This window comes from Ovis aries, chromosome X, assembly GCF_016772045.2.
Source record: "Ovis aries strain OAR_USU_Benz2616 breed Rambouillet chromosome X, ARS-UI_Ramb_v3.0, whole genome shotgun sequence".
Taxonomy (NCBI): domain Eukaryota; kingdom Metazoa; phylum Chordata; class Mammalia; order Artiodactyla; family Bovidae; genus Ovis; species Ovis aries.
In genome coordinates this window covers 115,231,026-115,245,634 of record NC_056080.1, presented here as the reverse complement: position 1 = coordinate 115,245,634, position 14,609 = coordinate 115,231,026, and the positions used below count along the sequence as shown (strand labels likewise).

General features: G+C 44.5%; 1 protein-coding gene across 1 annotated transcript; it reads left to right on the top strand.

Annotated features, from left to right (window-relative positions):
* The first annotated feature begins 6,778 nt into the window (after nt 1–6,778).
* On the top strand, nt 6,779–14,575 carry PGRMC1 (progesterone receptor membrane component 1). Its single transcript, NM_001308580.1, is given in 3 exon segments — nt 6,779–7,177; nt 10,843–10,998; nt 13,672–14,575. Coding segments are annotated over 3 exon segments (585 nt in total). The 5' UTR covers nt 6,779–6,852; the 3' UTR covers nt 13,776–14,575.
* Nucleotides 14,576–14,609: the final 34 nt, after the last annotated feature.

Here is a 14,609-nt window from a genome sequence, read left to right as displayed (position 1 = left end):
CATTAAATAGAACGAAATAATGCTGTTTGCAGCAACATGGATGCAACTAGAGATTATCATACTAGGTGAAGAAAGTCAGACAAATACCATATGATAAAATATGCCGCAAAGGGACTTATCTGCAAAACAGAAACAGACTCATGGACATATAGAACAGATTTGTGGTTGTCAAGGGGGAGGGGGAAGGGAGAGGGATGGACTGAAAATCTGGGGTTAGTTGATGCAAACTATTATATTTAGAATGGATAAACAACAAGGTTCTACTGGAAAGCACAAGGAACTATATCCAATCTCCTGGGATAAACCATAATGGGAAAGAATATTAAATAATAATGTATATTTGTGTATAAGTGAGTCACTTTGCTGTACAGCAGCAGAAATTAGCACAACACTGTAAATCAACTATACTTCAATTGAAAAACTAAAGAAACAAATCACGCTCACAAATATGTATTGAGCTCCTACCATATTCCAGCCACTAGTCTAAGCACAGGGGGATACAGCAGTGAAGGAAATAAAGAAAATCTCTGTTCTCATGTAACTCAGAGTCACATTGGAGGAGATGAACAAAAAAGTGAGTCAATAATATTATGATGGAGAAAAATAAATCTGAGAAGAGGGAAAGTGAGTTGAGGGAGGCTGTTTTGAGATTTAAAGCAGTGAGGAAATGATTTCTATGTGGGAGAAGAACACTCCAGCAAAAGGGGTCATAAGTATGGAGGAACTGGAATACGCCTGATTGTTCGAGGGCCAGCAAGGTGGTCACTGTGGTTGGAGTAGAGTGACCTGGGAAGGAAGTGGCATGAGGTCCTAAAGTCCTAGAATAAAGGCAGGGTGAGGTGCAACAAAACTTGGAAGGCCTTGTAGGTGGCTGTAAGGACTTTGGGCTTTTATTGTGAGTGAGGTGGAGAGCATTTGGGATACTTACATAGTTTCCAGCATCTTTTCTACCATGTATCAGGCTTTGTGATTTTTCCATACAAATCTCTACTCATATCTCTGAGTACTTTCCTAGGAAAAATTTTTAGAAGTTAAAGTCTTTGGTCACAGGGTACAAATAACTTGAAGTGCTTATTGTATATTGCCAGGACTGCTTTCTAGAAAGTCTTGTTGCTGCTGTTCTGTTGTTTGGTTGTGTCCAACTTTTTGTGACCCCATGGACTGCAGCATGCCTGTCCATCACCATCTGCCAGAGCTTGCTCAAATTCATGTCCATTGAGTTGGTGATGCCATCCAACCATCTCATCCTCTGTCGTCCCCTTCTCCCCCACCCTCAATCTTTCCCAGCATCAGGGTCTTTTTCAATGAGTCAGCTCTTTGCATCAGATGGCCAAAGTGTTGGAGCTTCAGCTTCAGCTTCAGTATCAGTCCTCCCAATCAATATTCAGTACTGATTTCCTTTACGATTGACTGGTTTGATTGCTGTCCAAGGGACTCTCAAGAGTCTTCTCCAGCACCACAGTTCAAAAGCATCAGTTCTTTGGCACTCAACCTCACATCCATGGGCCTTCTCTGGTGATTCAGACGGTAAAGAATCTGCCTGCAATGCAGGAGACCCGGATTTGATCCCTGGGTCGGGAAGATGCCCTGGAGAAGGCAAGGGCTACCCACTCCACTATTCTTGCCTAGAGAATTTCATAGACAGAGGAGCCTGGTAGGCTACAGTTCATAGGGTAGCAAAGAGTCAGACATGACTGAGCAACTTTCACCTTCACCTTCACCACATCCGTACATGACCACTGGAAAAACCATAGCTTTGACTATATGGACCTTTGCAGGCAAAGTAATATCTCTGCTTTTTAATACGGTCTCTAGGTTTGTCATAGCTTTTCTTCCAAAGAGTAAGCATCTTTCAATTTCATGACTGCAGTCCTTGTAGACCACTAGAAAGTCTATGTCCACTTTTAATATACCTTAACTTACCGAATATTTATTGATCACCTACTATATGACAGACATGAAATACAGTGGTGAATAAGATGAATCTTTCATCCTAGCCATTTCACTCTGGCCAGCATTGTGTCTGAGAGAGCATCTTGCTACACACTTGCCAACACCAAGTATTACCATTCTTAAAAAGCTTCAAAGAGCCAAAGGCAAAAAGAACACTCTGATAATCTGAGTGATGAAAAATGATATGTTGTCACTGCATTCCTGTGTATGTATTTGATTACTAGTGAGGTTGAATTCCTTGCCACACATTTTCTAGCTAATCAGCCAATTGTCCTATTCTTCTTTAAACATTCTTTAAAACCTATGAAAATAATTTAAAGGAGACAAGAAGCTTGGAAACATTAAAAGACTTAACATATATCTTGGGAAATAAGTAGTCTCAGGTCAAATACATAGGCTTTAGACATTGATTTGAAGCCAAACATTATATATACTGCAACTCTCATGGGCTGGAGAGGGCTGTTTAGTCAATAGCACCTGGTTTCTTTCCAGAGAACTTTGAGAACTGCCACTCTGGATGAGACCTTTCCACTGAGAGTTGCAACATGAAGTAGAATGGTAGGAGGCTGGCCTTCAATCTCAACATCCCAGTGTTTACCCAACAGCCCATTTTATTGAACATCAACTCTGCTTTGAAAGCATTTACATTTTCAATCTGGATCACTTCTTGAGGTTTTCAATGGCATTTTCAAAGCTCTGTATGAAGCAAGACTACCTTTAATCCATTGCCCCTCCAAGGGTATACCCTGCTATAGAGGTATAGCAGGAAGGGCACTGGACTGTGACAAGTGAAAATTATAACCCCCTGTGTGTGTGTGTGTGTGTGTGTGTGTGTGTGTGTGTGTGTGTGTGTGTGTGTGAGTCACTCAGTCATGTCTGACTCTTTGCAGCCCCATGGACTGTAGTACACCAGGCTCCTCTGTCCATGGGATTTCCCCAGCCAGAATACTGGAGTGGGTTGCCATTCTCTTCTCCAAGGGATCTTCCCAACCCAGAGATCAAATCCTGCATCTCCTGAATTGGCAAGCAGATTCTTTACCAGCTGAGCCAACAGGGAAGCCCATAAACCCCCCTAGCTCTCCATAAAAACATCTGCCCCACTTTTTATTGAGATATAATTGATATATAACATCATGTAAGTTCTGGTGTACAACATACTGACCTCATACATTCATATTGTTGCAGATTACCACTGTCATGTTAGCTAACACCTCTGGCACCTCATATAATTTTCATTTCTTCTAGTGGTGAGAAAAATTAAGATCCAGGCTATGATTTTGTTGTCTACAATCACTGTAAGTAAGTGAAGTAAGTCAAGTTGCTCAGTCGTGTCCGACTCTTTGCGACCCTGTGGACTGTAGCCCACCAGGCTCCTCCATCCATGGGATTCTCCAGGCAAGAATACTGGAGTGGGTTACCATTTCCTTCTCCAGGGGATCTTCCTGACCCAGGGATCGAACCCAAGTCTCCCGCATTGGAGGCAGATGCTTTAACCTCTGAGCCACCAGGGAAGATGCTCCACAGTCACTGTACTGCATATTAGATGGTTACCAGGGGCTGGGAGTGGGGCAGTAGGAGAGACATTCAGGATACACATTTGCAAATAAGTCCTGGAGATCTAGCAATCACTGTACTGCATATTAGATCTCCAGGACTTATTTGCAAATGTGTATCCTTGAATGTCTCTCCTACTGCCCCACTCCCAGCCCCTGGTAACCATCTTTCCATAATCTGTGTTTTAAGTTCAGTTTTGTTTTCTTTTATAGATTCCACATATCAGCAATATCACACAGTATTTGTCTTTCTCTGACATTTTCCCCACTTTAAATAATGGTTACCTTTGAGGAGACAGAACCAGAGGTGAGGTGAGGGGACTGAATTTACCTTTTGTATCTTGCTATAGTTTGAATTTTGTAACCTTAAACAAATGTGCCCTTTAAAAATTTCAAACACAGTTTATCTGAGTGGGAGCTAGTGGCTTGTCGGTATATTTTTACTTTGTACCTCTCAGAAAAAAGCCTGAAGAATTATTTATTATTAAAATTTCCCTAGTTTTGTAAAACAAAATCTGTGTATGTGTATGCGTGTGTGTCTCATATCTCTGCAGGAATACAGACCAAACTGCTAATGTGTGGGCTGAATTTCAAGATTGTTTGGGGAGCTGGGAGAGGGAGAAATGAGTTTCATTTACTGATATGTTGTTAAAGTGTGTTGTAGTGAACATGTATTACATTCTACATTTTTTTCAGGCAAAAAATAATAAACCATTTTCCCCCCTGAGGCTAAAAGGGACATGTGTTCATTCTGGAAAATACAGAATAGTATAAAGAAGAAACAATCACAACAGTTAACATTTTAGCATGCTTCCTTTCAGGCTTCCTTTTATACATTTTTTTACATAGTTGAGTTCACGTTGTATATAGTTTCGTATCCTGTTTTTCTTTCTTAAGAATAAAACACAAGCATTTTCCTGTGTCATGATAATATCTGTATAGCTGCATCACACACAATTTTATGGTTTTGTCACAATCCGAGTGGATTAATCAGCTATTTCTTAAAGTTGAACATTAAGGTTGTTTTCAGTTTTTCCACATTACAAATGATTCTTTGATGAGCACCTTAGTAAGGAAATCTTCATTTGCATTTCTAAATGTTTCCTAGGGATAGGTCCCTACCAGTGGATTTAATGAATCAAAGAGTAGATTTTCGGAAATAGGATATCAATGGATAGCAAATATTTTTACAGATAACCAAAGGTTATACCAATTTCTACTCTCCCCAGCAGTGTACAAGTGTCTCTGATCAATATTGTATATAACCCCCGGCCCCCACTTTTTTTTTTCTTTTATCCTTTCTGTAGGAAAGTAGTAGGTGAGAGAGTTATCTTCATTTGTCATTGCTGTTGAGACTGAACATTTTTCATATGCTTAATAACCACTGGTATTCCTTCTTCTGTGAACTCTATTTTGATTTTTGCCCATTCACTAACTAGTCTCATGGTTTTCTTGTCAATCAAAATGAACTCTTAAAAGATATGAATCTTTTGTCTGTCATATTAGTCGCAAATGTAAATATTTTTCACAACTGTTTTTTTTTTTTACTGTCTTGGCCATACACAGATTTTTGTTTTGTTTTGTTTTGTTTAAAAGTCAATCTGATTCTAACTACAGCCCAGTGCCCCCAGTTTGAGCCTGCTTTCCCTGATTAAATTGAAGAGGTTTGACATAAGATCTGGAAAGGCCATTTCAGCTAATCCTAAATTTAGATCTGTGAATAAAAGTGTGTGGGCCTGACTTAAAGATTGTTCAATTCATATTCACTTTTGCATGATTTATGGAGAAGGAAATGGCAACCCACTCCAGGATTCTTGCCTGGAAAATTCCATGGACAGAAGAGCCTGGTGGGCTACAGACCATGGGGTCAGGAAGAGTCGGACAAGACTGAGCGGCTGAGCACACACACAAATGATTTAAGAAGATGGGGGGGGGCAGGGATGGAAGCAGTTTGTGCCAGAAATTTTTAGAATTCTGAGGTAAGAAGCCAAATCTCTCCAGTCTCCTTCGTGTTGGGAGGGGGAGTAAATTTTGTGCCAGCAAACAGAACTCTTGATGGAAAAGTACTGCTCTGGGTTGCAGATGTGTACATGGCTTGGCTTTAATTATTTTTTCCCCTTCTCTCTACCCTTTCTTCCGCTCCCCTCCCCCTGCCACCATAAAGGGGACAGCCACATTAAGACTCTGAAGGGTACAGACAGTGCTTCCTCCATGAGGCTGCTCCTGTGCAGCCGGTTAGCACATCAAAGGCCGGATGAAATACCAAGGAAACAACGGCCCAAATCTAGGATCCTTCCAAACTCCCACCCTCCTCATCTGGGCTCTAGCACAGGGTTATTGTGACTGCCAAGGATAGCTCAACCAACTTCAAATAGAAGAACACTGCCAAACAAAGAAACTTTGGTCATTATTCTGAGCCAAAAAACCAAAACAAGCAAACAATAACAACAACCAAAAAAAGCGCAACAGAGTATTGCCCGCTGATGCCCTGGGATTGAGCAAATCAGTGATTGCAAAAAGGATTTGGTGTTCCAAAAACGAACCCAAAGCAAATCAAACGATCTGATCTGTTTCACCAGACACTGAGGGAGTTATCAGATGAGGCCTAGGCACTGATTTGACCTATCCAGAGGGGTGTCTGCTCCACAGCATCTGGTAGGAGGATTGGAGAAAGGCCGCCAAGGGGAGCGAGGTGAAAATGGTTAGTCTGAGTCTCTAGGGTGGGAAAAGAGTTTAAGGAGTCAGTTTCCTGTTTCCTAAGAGAGCCTCGTGATCCCGAGGGTTGGCCGCGGAAAGGTGAGTCTTCTGAATGGAAGGCTGGGAGAAGCTTAAAGCAGGAGAAATGGAGTTAGTGTTTGGTTCGCATCAGGTGGCTGAGGGGACCTTACACAGAGCCTAGCAAAGCCAAGCGGGTAGGTGTGCGATGAACAACTAGGGGTAAGGAGGAGGGCTGCGTGATGCGTCGCAGTTGGCTAGAGGCTGGCGTGGGGATGGCGTGAGGCTGCAAGCAGGCTCTGCAGGTATTGCAGAGGGGTGTGTTCCGCAATCCCCGCGGCGGAGGAGGTAGGATCCGGCTGGGGGAGGGGAGCCACCACCAAACAGAGGCAAGGTGGGGGGCCTGAGCTGGGCGGGGCCTGACTGAGTCGCGCGGGAGCCTCGGCGGCCGCGGGGAGGCGGGGCTGAAAGGCCCCGCCCGTCCGCCTCCGTCTCCGCCCCGCCTGGCTCCACCTCCTCCGCTGGCTAGTCTTGGTCAGCCGGGCCCCGCGCTCCAGTAGCTCGCGGAGAGGGAGGAGAAAGCAAGTTCCGGATCCCTGCCTGTCCCGGCCCAACCTTTGCTCCAGCGATCATGGCTGCCGAGGATGTGGCGGCGACTGGCGGAGACACGAGCGAGCTCGAGAGCGGCGGGCTGCTGCATGAGATTTTCACGTCTCCGCTCAACCTGCTGCTCCTTGGCCTCTGCATCTTTCTGCTCTACAAGATCGTGCGCGGGGACCAGCCGGCGGCCAGCGACAGCGACGACGATGAGCCGCCCCCGCTGCCCCGCCTTAAGCGGCGCGACTTCACCCCTGCCGAGCTGCGGCGCTTCGACGGCGTACAGGACCCGCGAATACTCATGGCCATCAACGGCAAGGTGTTCGACGTAACGAAAGGCCGCAAGTTCTACGGGCCTGGTACGGCGGCTGGCCGGGGGGCCGCAAAGACAAAAGAAGGGGCCCCGGCACCGGGCTGGGTCCTGGAGACGCGAGGAGGGAGCGGGGCGCCCGGGGAGGGGCTGGAATGGTGTCCAGGCCTGGGAGGGCGGGGCAGGGAGGCTCCCCGGGCGGGCAGGGGGCCAGCGGCACCCTGGAAAGGCTGCGAGCCAGTGGGATCGCAGATTCCCAGTCCGCACAGCCGACCCCGGCGTGGGGTGGAGGAAGAAGACTGAAATGCTTAAGCTGGGGGTGGATGAGGGGGTGAGATCGTCAGTCAGGAAGGCGGAAGGTGGGGGGGGTGGCACAGCAGAGCGCAATGTTGGGGGAGTTTGGAAGGTATCGGGTTCGAGGGTTCCTGGAAGGAGGGGATGATGTCGGGCTGGGGAAAGGAAATGAGAATGTCCCGAGGGAAACATAATGGGAGGGAGGGCGAGAGAGGGTCGGGGAGGTCCAGCCTTGGAGGGGCCGGGAAGGCCGATGACGCCAGGAGTAGCCATGAGGAATGGGGAGATGTGGGAAAAGGAAATGGGAAACGAGATTAGCAGCAGGTTGGAGCACTGTGCGTGGCAGTGAGTGATGTGTGTCCGCTCTGTGTGATGCGTATGCGGCATGTCAGGCTTGTGTGTGTGCGTGCGCACGCGTGCGCTAGCAATGTGGCATGTGTCAGGTATGTGAATGGCATGTGTTTGGTATGTGTGTGGCAGACGGGGAAAGCTGGGAGGTGAACAGGGGAGGCTCCATAGGGGGAAGGGAGCTGAATGTAGAAGGCTGAATGTAGCGGTCGATAGGAATGTGGCAAGACCAGAAGGTAATACAGTATTACACTCCATAGCAGGAGAGAAGAAACTAGAAGCCCAAAAAAAAAAAAAAAAATGGAGGGAGGGAGAAGTGGGAGGATCCTGAGAAACAAAAGGGGTAGGGCTACGAAGGCTGCTGGGTGTGGGGATTTCGTGGAAAAGCCAACCAGAGGGGAAATGAGGGCTGGTTGACTGAGGAGCTGTTGGAGAGGGACAGGCTTGGTAGGGTCTTAGAAATGAGGCTTTTCCAGGCTTGGTTGCAGATCAGAATCACCTGATGCACTTGAGGTACAATACAGATTCCCGGCCTAATCTACCCCAAGAGTGGGGGAAAGGGGTGATCCAGAAATCTACATTTTAACACGCCCACCCCCAGGCAAATTCGAGGAGTCTCCAGGTTGGGAAAGTTCTGCTTTACAGCATGTTTGGATCAGAGGAGGAAGGGGTTTTAGCTCCTCCAGTATGGATGCGTATAAAATCAGCGGGTTCAGGGAGAGGAGGGAGAGTGAAGAAGGCAGCAATCTGCCTTCATTCCCACTCCTGGTTGGTTTTACTCTCCCCCTCCAACTCATCAACATCAGATGTATTAAAGCACTCTCCCACGCCACAGTTTTTCCTTAATTTGAAAACCATACCTATATTATTTGTCATTTACAGTGGCGCACCTAAAGGCTTTATCAGTAAACATAATCGTGTAGATACCTGTTACGACCAAGCCACCCCATAAAGCAGTTGAAACGTGCCTGGAGCTTCATCGTATGATTGTAGTTTGCAAAGTCATTGAGAGGAATGTAGGCCTGTGTACAGAGCTTGAAACTGGGAGTCAGGCAGCCTGGGTTCTCTGCCTTGTTGGATCATTCACCACCTGTGTGACCTAGGGCAAAGCCTTGTTCTCTCTAGGCCTTAGTTGTCCCTCTTTAAAGTGATAAAGATGGCCCATTGTGAGATCTCAGTCTCTACCTGCATGAGTCCATGAATCTGTAATATCCCGTGGAAATTACACTTTGTGTTATAAAGGATTCCTCAAAATGATTCATTATTTTTAGTGATGTTGTATGGATGGCACCTTTATGGATGCTAGGAATATAGTAGTGAACAAAACAGGCCTACATCTCTGCTCATGGAGCTTACATTCAAGTGACTATACATTCTGGTGGATAATGTATATATTCTCCAAAGATTTTTAATGCTCCCCTCAGAGTGTTTTCAGTATTCCGTAACCATAATTTCTAAAATGGTGAGGTCCAAACCCATCCACTTGACCTGTTTACCTTCTCTAGTGGAAATGGTAGTATGTAATGGTGATGAAAAACAACCATTTTTCTTCAGAATCTTATGTGCCTTTAAAAGTTGATCATACATTTCGTCTAATTTGTAAAAATAAAAGTGCCCTAGTGGATTGAGGTTTCAGGTGGCCAGGCCATATTGAAATGTGATCTGTTTTCATACTTGGTATGGTAGTTACCTGCAAACTTCTTCATATCTGACTTGCTGCTTGGTCTACCTTTGGGGAAACAACACATTGTTTAAAGTACACTGGATTCTTTTCATTTACTGGTGCAATATTTAAATAAGTCAAAAAATCCACTTGAAGTACATACAGAAGGATTCACTGTTCTCTTAGACAAAAATTTAGTATCATTATGTATAATGGCAGTCAGATATTTTATAGAATTTTCAGAGTCTTCAAACCCACCCAAACAGCTGACAGACCTGATTCCATGCCTTCTTTACTGACAGTGAAGATTATGTAACCTGTGGATAGATTTCTAAACCACTGATACTCATAAAATGATTTCTCCTGCAGAGACCATACATTAATGTTCAACACAGTCTAGTCTCACAACCAAAGATCTCTATGAGATACTCTTGGCTCATTAAATTATATCAGCATGAAGTGAAGTCCCTCAGTCGCGTCCAACTCTTTGTGACCCCGTGAACTGAAGCCCACCAGGCTCCTCTGTCCTTGGGATTCTCCAGGCAAGAATACTGGAGTGGGTTGCCATTTCCTTCTCCAGGGGAACTTCCCGACCCAGGGATCAAACCCAGGTCTCCTGCATTGCAGGCAGACACTTTAACCTCTGAGCCACCAGGGAACATGTGTGAAATGTTTCTATTTACACTGTAGTGTTTCTTATCTTCCCAGGTGGCGTTAGTGGTAAAGAACCCACCTGCCAATGCAGGAGGCATAAGAGATGTGGGTTCAATCCCTCGGTCAGGAAGATTTCCTGAAGGAGGGCATGACAACACACTCCAGTATACTTGCCTGGAAAATTCCATGGACAGAGGAGCCTGGCAAGCTGCAGTCCATAGGGTCACACAGAGTTGGACACGACTCAGTGGCTTAGCATGCACGCACGTTTCTTATCTTCAGAAACCATAACTTTCACTGGTGCAACCCTAGTCCCTAGAACAGAGCCAGGTTCTAGGTTCAATGTCCAGAAGTTGAATTCTGACCCATGAACTATATCTTGGATCATTCCCTACTAACACCCTTCCCCTAGGAGGTAATCATTTATGGCTTTTGTATTAGCTCTTTGCAATCACAAGAAATGAATGCTACAGTAAAGCATTTTGATTTAGTTTTATTATAATAGTTTATTTATTATTTAGTTTTATTATATTTTGATTTAGTGTTTAAAAGTTTAATGACAACAGGTCTTTGAGTATTCACTAGGTAATGAGCAAAGGATCCACGTCAATCACTTACGGTTTCCAAATGGAATTCAGTATTCAAAAATGGGCTCTCCATGCTCATTGGTAAGGAAGCCATTTCCTGTGTGTGAGCCACAGAGAAATTGACTGTCTAATAGACAATTGGTCTTTGGTTTGGTTTTGTTTTTAAAGAGGGGCCGTATGGAGTCTTTGCCGGAAGAGATGCATCCAGAGGCCTTGCCACCTTTTGCCTGGATAAGGAAGCACTGAAGGATGAGTACGATGACCTTTCTGACCTCACTCCTGCCCAGCAGGAGACCCTGAGTGACTGGGACTCTCAGTTCACTTGTAAGTGTTTTTTTGTTTTTTTTTTTTTTTTTTTTGCCAGGGTCAGATTTCTACCAATAATGGGATTCACAGCAGTACGATAGTTATTACTAAGCAGCCTGCAACTGTGGAGCATTTTGATAGGCTCCTGAATCTTGGACAGATCAAGTTCATGGCTTGAAGTAATTGTAGCAGTGCTGAGTCACTTGCCATGACTGCATCCCAATATCTAGCTAGTTCTCTGTGGAAACCTGGGTTTCTGTTTTTGAAATTTCGGAGGTTTGCATAGATTTTCCCACTAGGATTTGGTGTGCAGGGGAAATGAGAGCAGCCATCTTGGCTACAGAAGGATTTTCATAAGCCCTTACTTGTAGAACTTGCTGTTTAAAAGCAGCCCACATTGCTGTTAAAGAATGAGAGACTTGTATTGTACAAAACAACTTCTCTTTGAATCTAACTGAGCCTAACTATAGGCCTCATCTACAAATGATGCTTATAATCTGCCCAGCAACAATGGTGTCTACATTTTTTAAAAAGAAAGCAGAAAGGAGACACTTGTTTCCTGGCTTATGCTATGGACCAAGGGCTTTGGGGGGAAGTAAGGATGGAGGTCAAGTTCAGATCGAAGAATTGGGAAATTGGCTTTTGTCCAACCCAATTGTTTAATGATCACTTTAGCAATATTTCACTGCTAAGAATTTGAAGAAGAATCTTTCCAAGCTTTGAAACAGTATGTTAAGACAGTGACCATTTCCTTGAGGGTCATTTTTCATTGTAAATGTCATTTTCTATTTACTGTTCTCTATAATTTTTTTTTTTTTGCTAAATTGAACTGTTTTGAGAGTAATGCTGACCTCAGAGAGAGTTCTCTATTAATAATTAGCCAGGTATAACTCTACCTTTAGAGTTTGGATCCCAAGCTGACTAAGTGTAACTTTCAAGTCCAGAGGCAAGTCTTTGTACTCTGAAAACATAATACAGCTATCTAACCGTCCCTCATTTTTTGCATCTTCAGGATGCCTTTGTAACAATAGATTGTTCTATATGAAACCAATGAGTTGTAATTCATAATTTACAAAGCTCTATTTTATAGGACTTAACTTCATCAGTGGGGTAAAAAACTGCGGTTCTCCCAACCCCTTAAACTAAGGCTGGTCCCAAATACTGTCATGACACTTGAACTACACTCAAAACTGGCATGGTTCCTCCTTAAGGCAGGCTTCTCAGGTGCCACCCAGCTTTTATTTGTCTTACACAGTCACAAGCACCCTAGGGACCTTTATAATATGTTCAAATAGGCAAATTCTAATTGTCCCTGACTATTATTTCACAGCAAAGTAGCTCCAGTTACCTGATTAAACAGGTTGGTTACTCCTTTAATTCCTACCCATATTCAGAAGAGGAGTTCTCTTGACCTCTGACACTGTGATAATTAACCCTACCCTAACTTGGCCCAATAATACAGCTGATATGGTGGTCATCTGCTGACTCCGTCCCTCCTCGAGTCTCTCACATTCTGGTTGCCCTCTTAAACCTGCATTCTCCCAAGTCTCCAGTGTTCTCCTGTTTCCTTTTCTACTGCCTTTAACCACATCTGGCTTTTTTTCCCCCAGTTGAGGAAAAATTCTGTCTCCTGTTCTCCCCTTTATCCTGAGACTATTATCATTCCTTCCTCTCACTTTCAGACAAGCATCTAGTAATCGTGGCCGCCCCTAACCACTGTTCCATCCCTCCTTGCTCTCTACAGTATAGTTTCTGCCCTCACCATTCCACTGAACCTTCTGTCTCAAACGTTTACAGAGACCTGCATCTTGCCAACACTAATCGTCCTTTTCCAGTCCCTGTTGTCAGGCTCTGGTCACAAAGCCCCCATTTCGGTCCACGGAGTCTCCAGTGTTCACTTCCTTAACTCCTGTTTCCAGTTGCTGTTAACGCGTCTCATATCCTTCCCTTTTCAGCCCCATGGACACCGCCTTCCTCCTGGCTCTCGTTTCTCCCCATGGGGATCTGCCCGCTGGCCTCCTAGTCACCCTGTCCCTGGACTCTCCTGACTAATCTGCCCTGCCCTCTATACACAGTGAAACCGTTGTTACCACAGCACTATTTTACCTTGTCGTTCCTTTGCTGTACACTTGTGGTGCCCTTTGCCATCTGTGGGATAAGTTTAGACTCCTCAGGCTGCCTTTCCACCTTTCATAAGATTTCCCCACCCTGTTAGGCTGGCGCTGCTCCCAGCCTCCTCCTGCCAACTCAGTCCCTTTATTGCTCCCCAGATATGTTTGGTCTCACCTGCATGCCTTTGTATGTGGCGTTGGCACTTTGTGGAAACCGCTCCTTCCCCAAGTCCTACATATCTTCCAAAGCATATCTTTCTCCTACAAAGTGTCCTGCAACCCTTCCAACTAACTCATACCAAGCCCTTGCTCTGCTGAACATTCCCCCACACAAACAACCCACTTTGACATTACCGTGCACACACATTGTCAGGCATCACTCCCCATTCTATGCTTCTGTCCGCTGAACAAAACTACCTCCCTGGGACTTGGCTGGGACTGTGGTATAAACTGCCTTCAAGAAGCCCAACATGTTTTTGTGTTGCTTGTAGGCCTCTCGTAAGTGCTTTCAAATGAAATATGGTAGTGGTTTTCTCCAAAGCGTGAGAATGACCAGTTGTATCATCTTCTTTTCTTCCAGTCAAGTACCATCATGTGGGCAAACTGCTGAAGGAAGGGGAGGAGCCCACCGTGTACTCAGACGAGGAGGAGCCAAAAGATGAGAGCACTCGGAAGAATGATTAAGGCCTTCAGCGGAAGCATATCTATTTTTGTATTTTGCAGAATCATTTGTAACATTCCAGTCTGTCTTTAAAACATGGTGATTTCAATATTTAGAAAAGTTTTGAACTTGCTGTACATTTTTTAAATTAACATCACTAGTGACACTGATAAAGCTAACTCTGTCTTAGAATGCATGATATGTTTGTCACAAATCCAGAAAGTGAACTGCAGTGCTGTAAGACAAACTTTATTACGGTTTTTCTTCTATTTGTAGTCAGTGCAGGCTGAATTGGAACTTGTGTTTCCTGAGAGACGGGTAAAACATGGGTATTCCCCCCAAACAGGTTTAAACGTTAAATGTGTGAAGTCCTTCAAGCGTCAAGAAACAAAGAATGGACTTTGAGTCATGATATTCTCTAAAGATAGAAAATCCTTTATTTCTCAGTTGACCTAACTGCATGATTTCTGTTTTCTCTACCTCTAAAGCAAATCTGCGGTGTTCCAAAGGCTTTGGTATTGATTAGAGAGAGCGGTCCAGTACAAAATGAAATGTCAAAGCTAGACTCAACCACAGGTAACCTACTTTCTCTGTTTGGGGACAGCATCATTGTCCTGTGCTCTTTGGAACACTCAGACGCCCTCACTTAACAGTAATCTCCAATGAGGCTGAAAATAGGATCTCAACATTCCAAAGTAAGCTTTGGTGAAAATCAGCTGGCTTGCCTAAAAACCAAAAATACATGAATAAGATTGTAGGACTATTTTCCCCATCCCTGTGTTCTTGGTTATTTCACATGATTGGACATGCAAGGAGGCCGTGTAGGACAGGAGCAGATTGCTCTCTAAGAGCCTTCA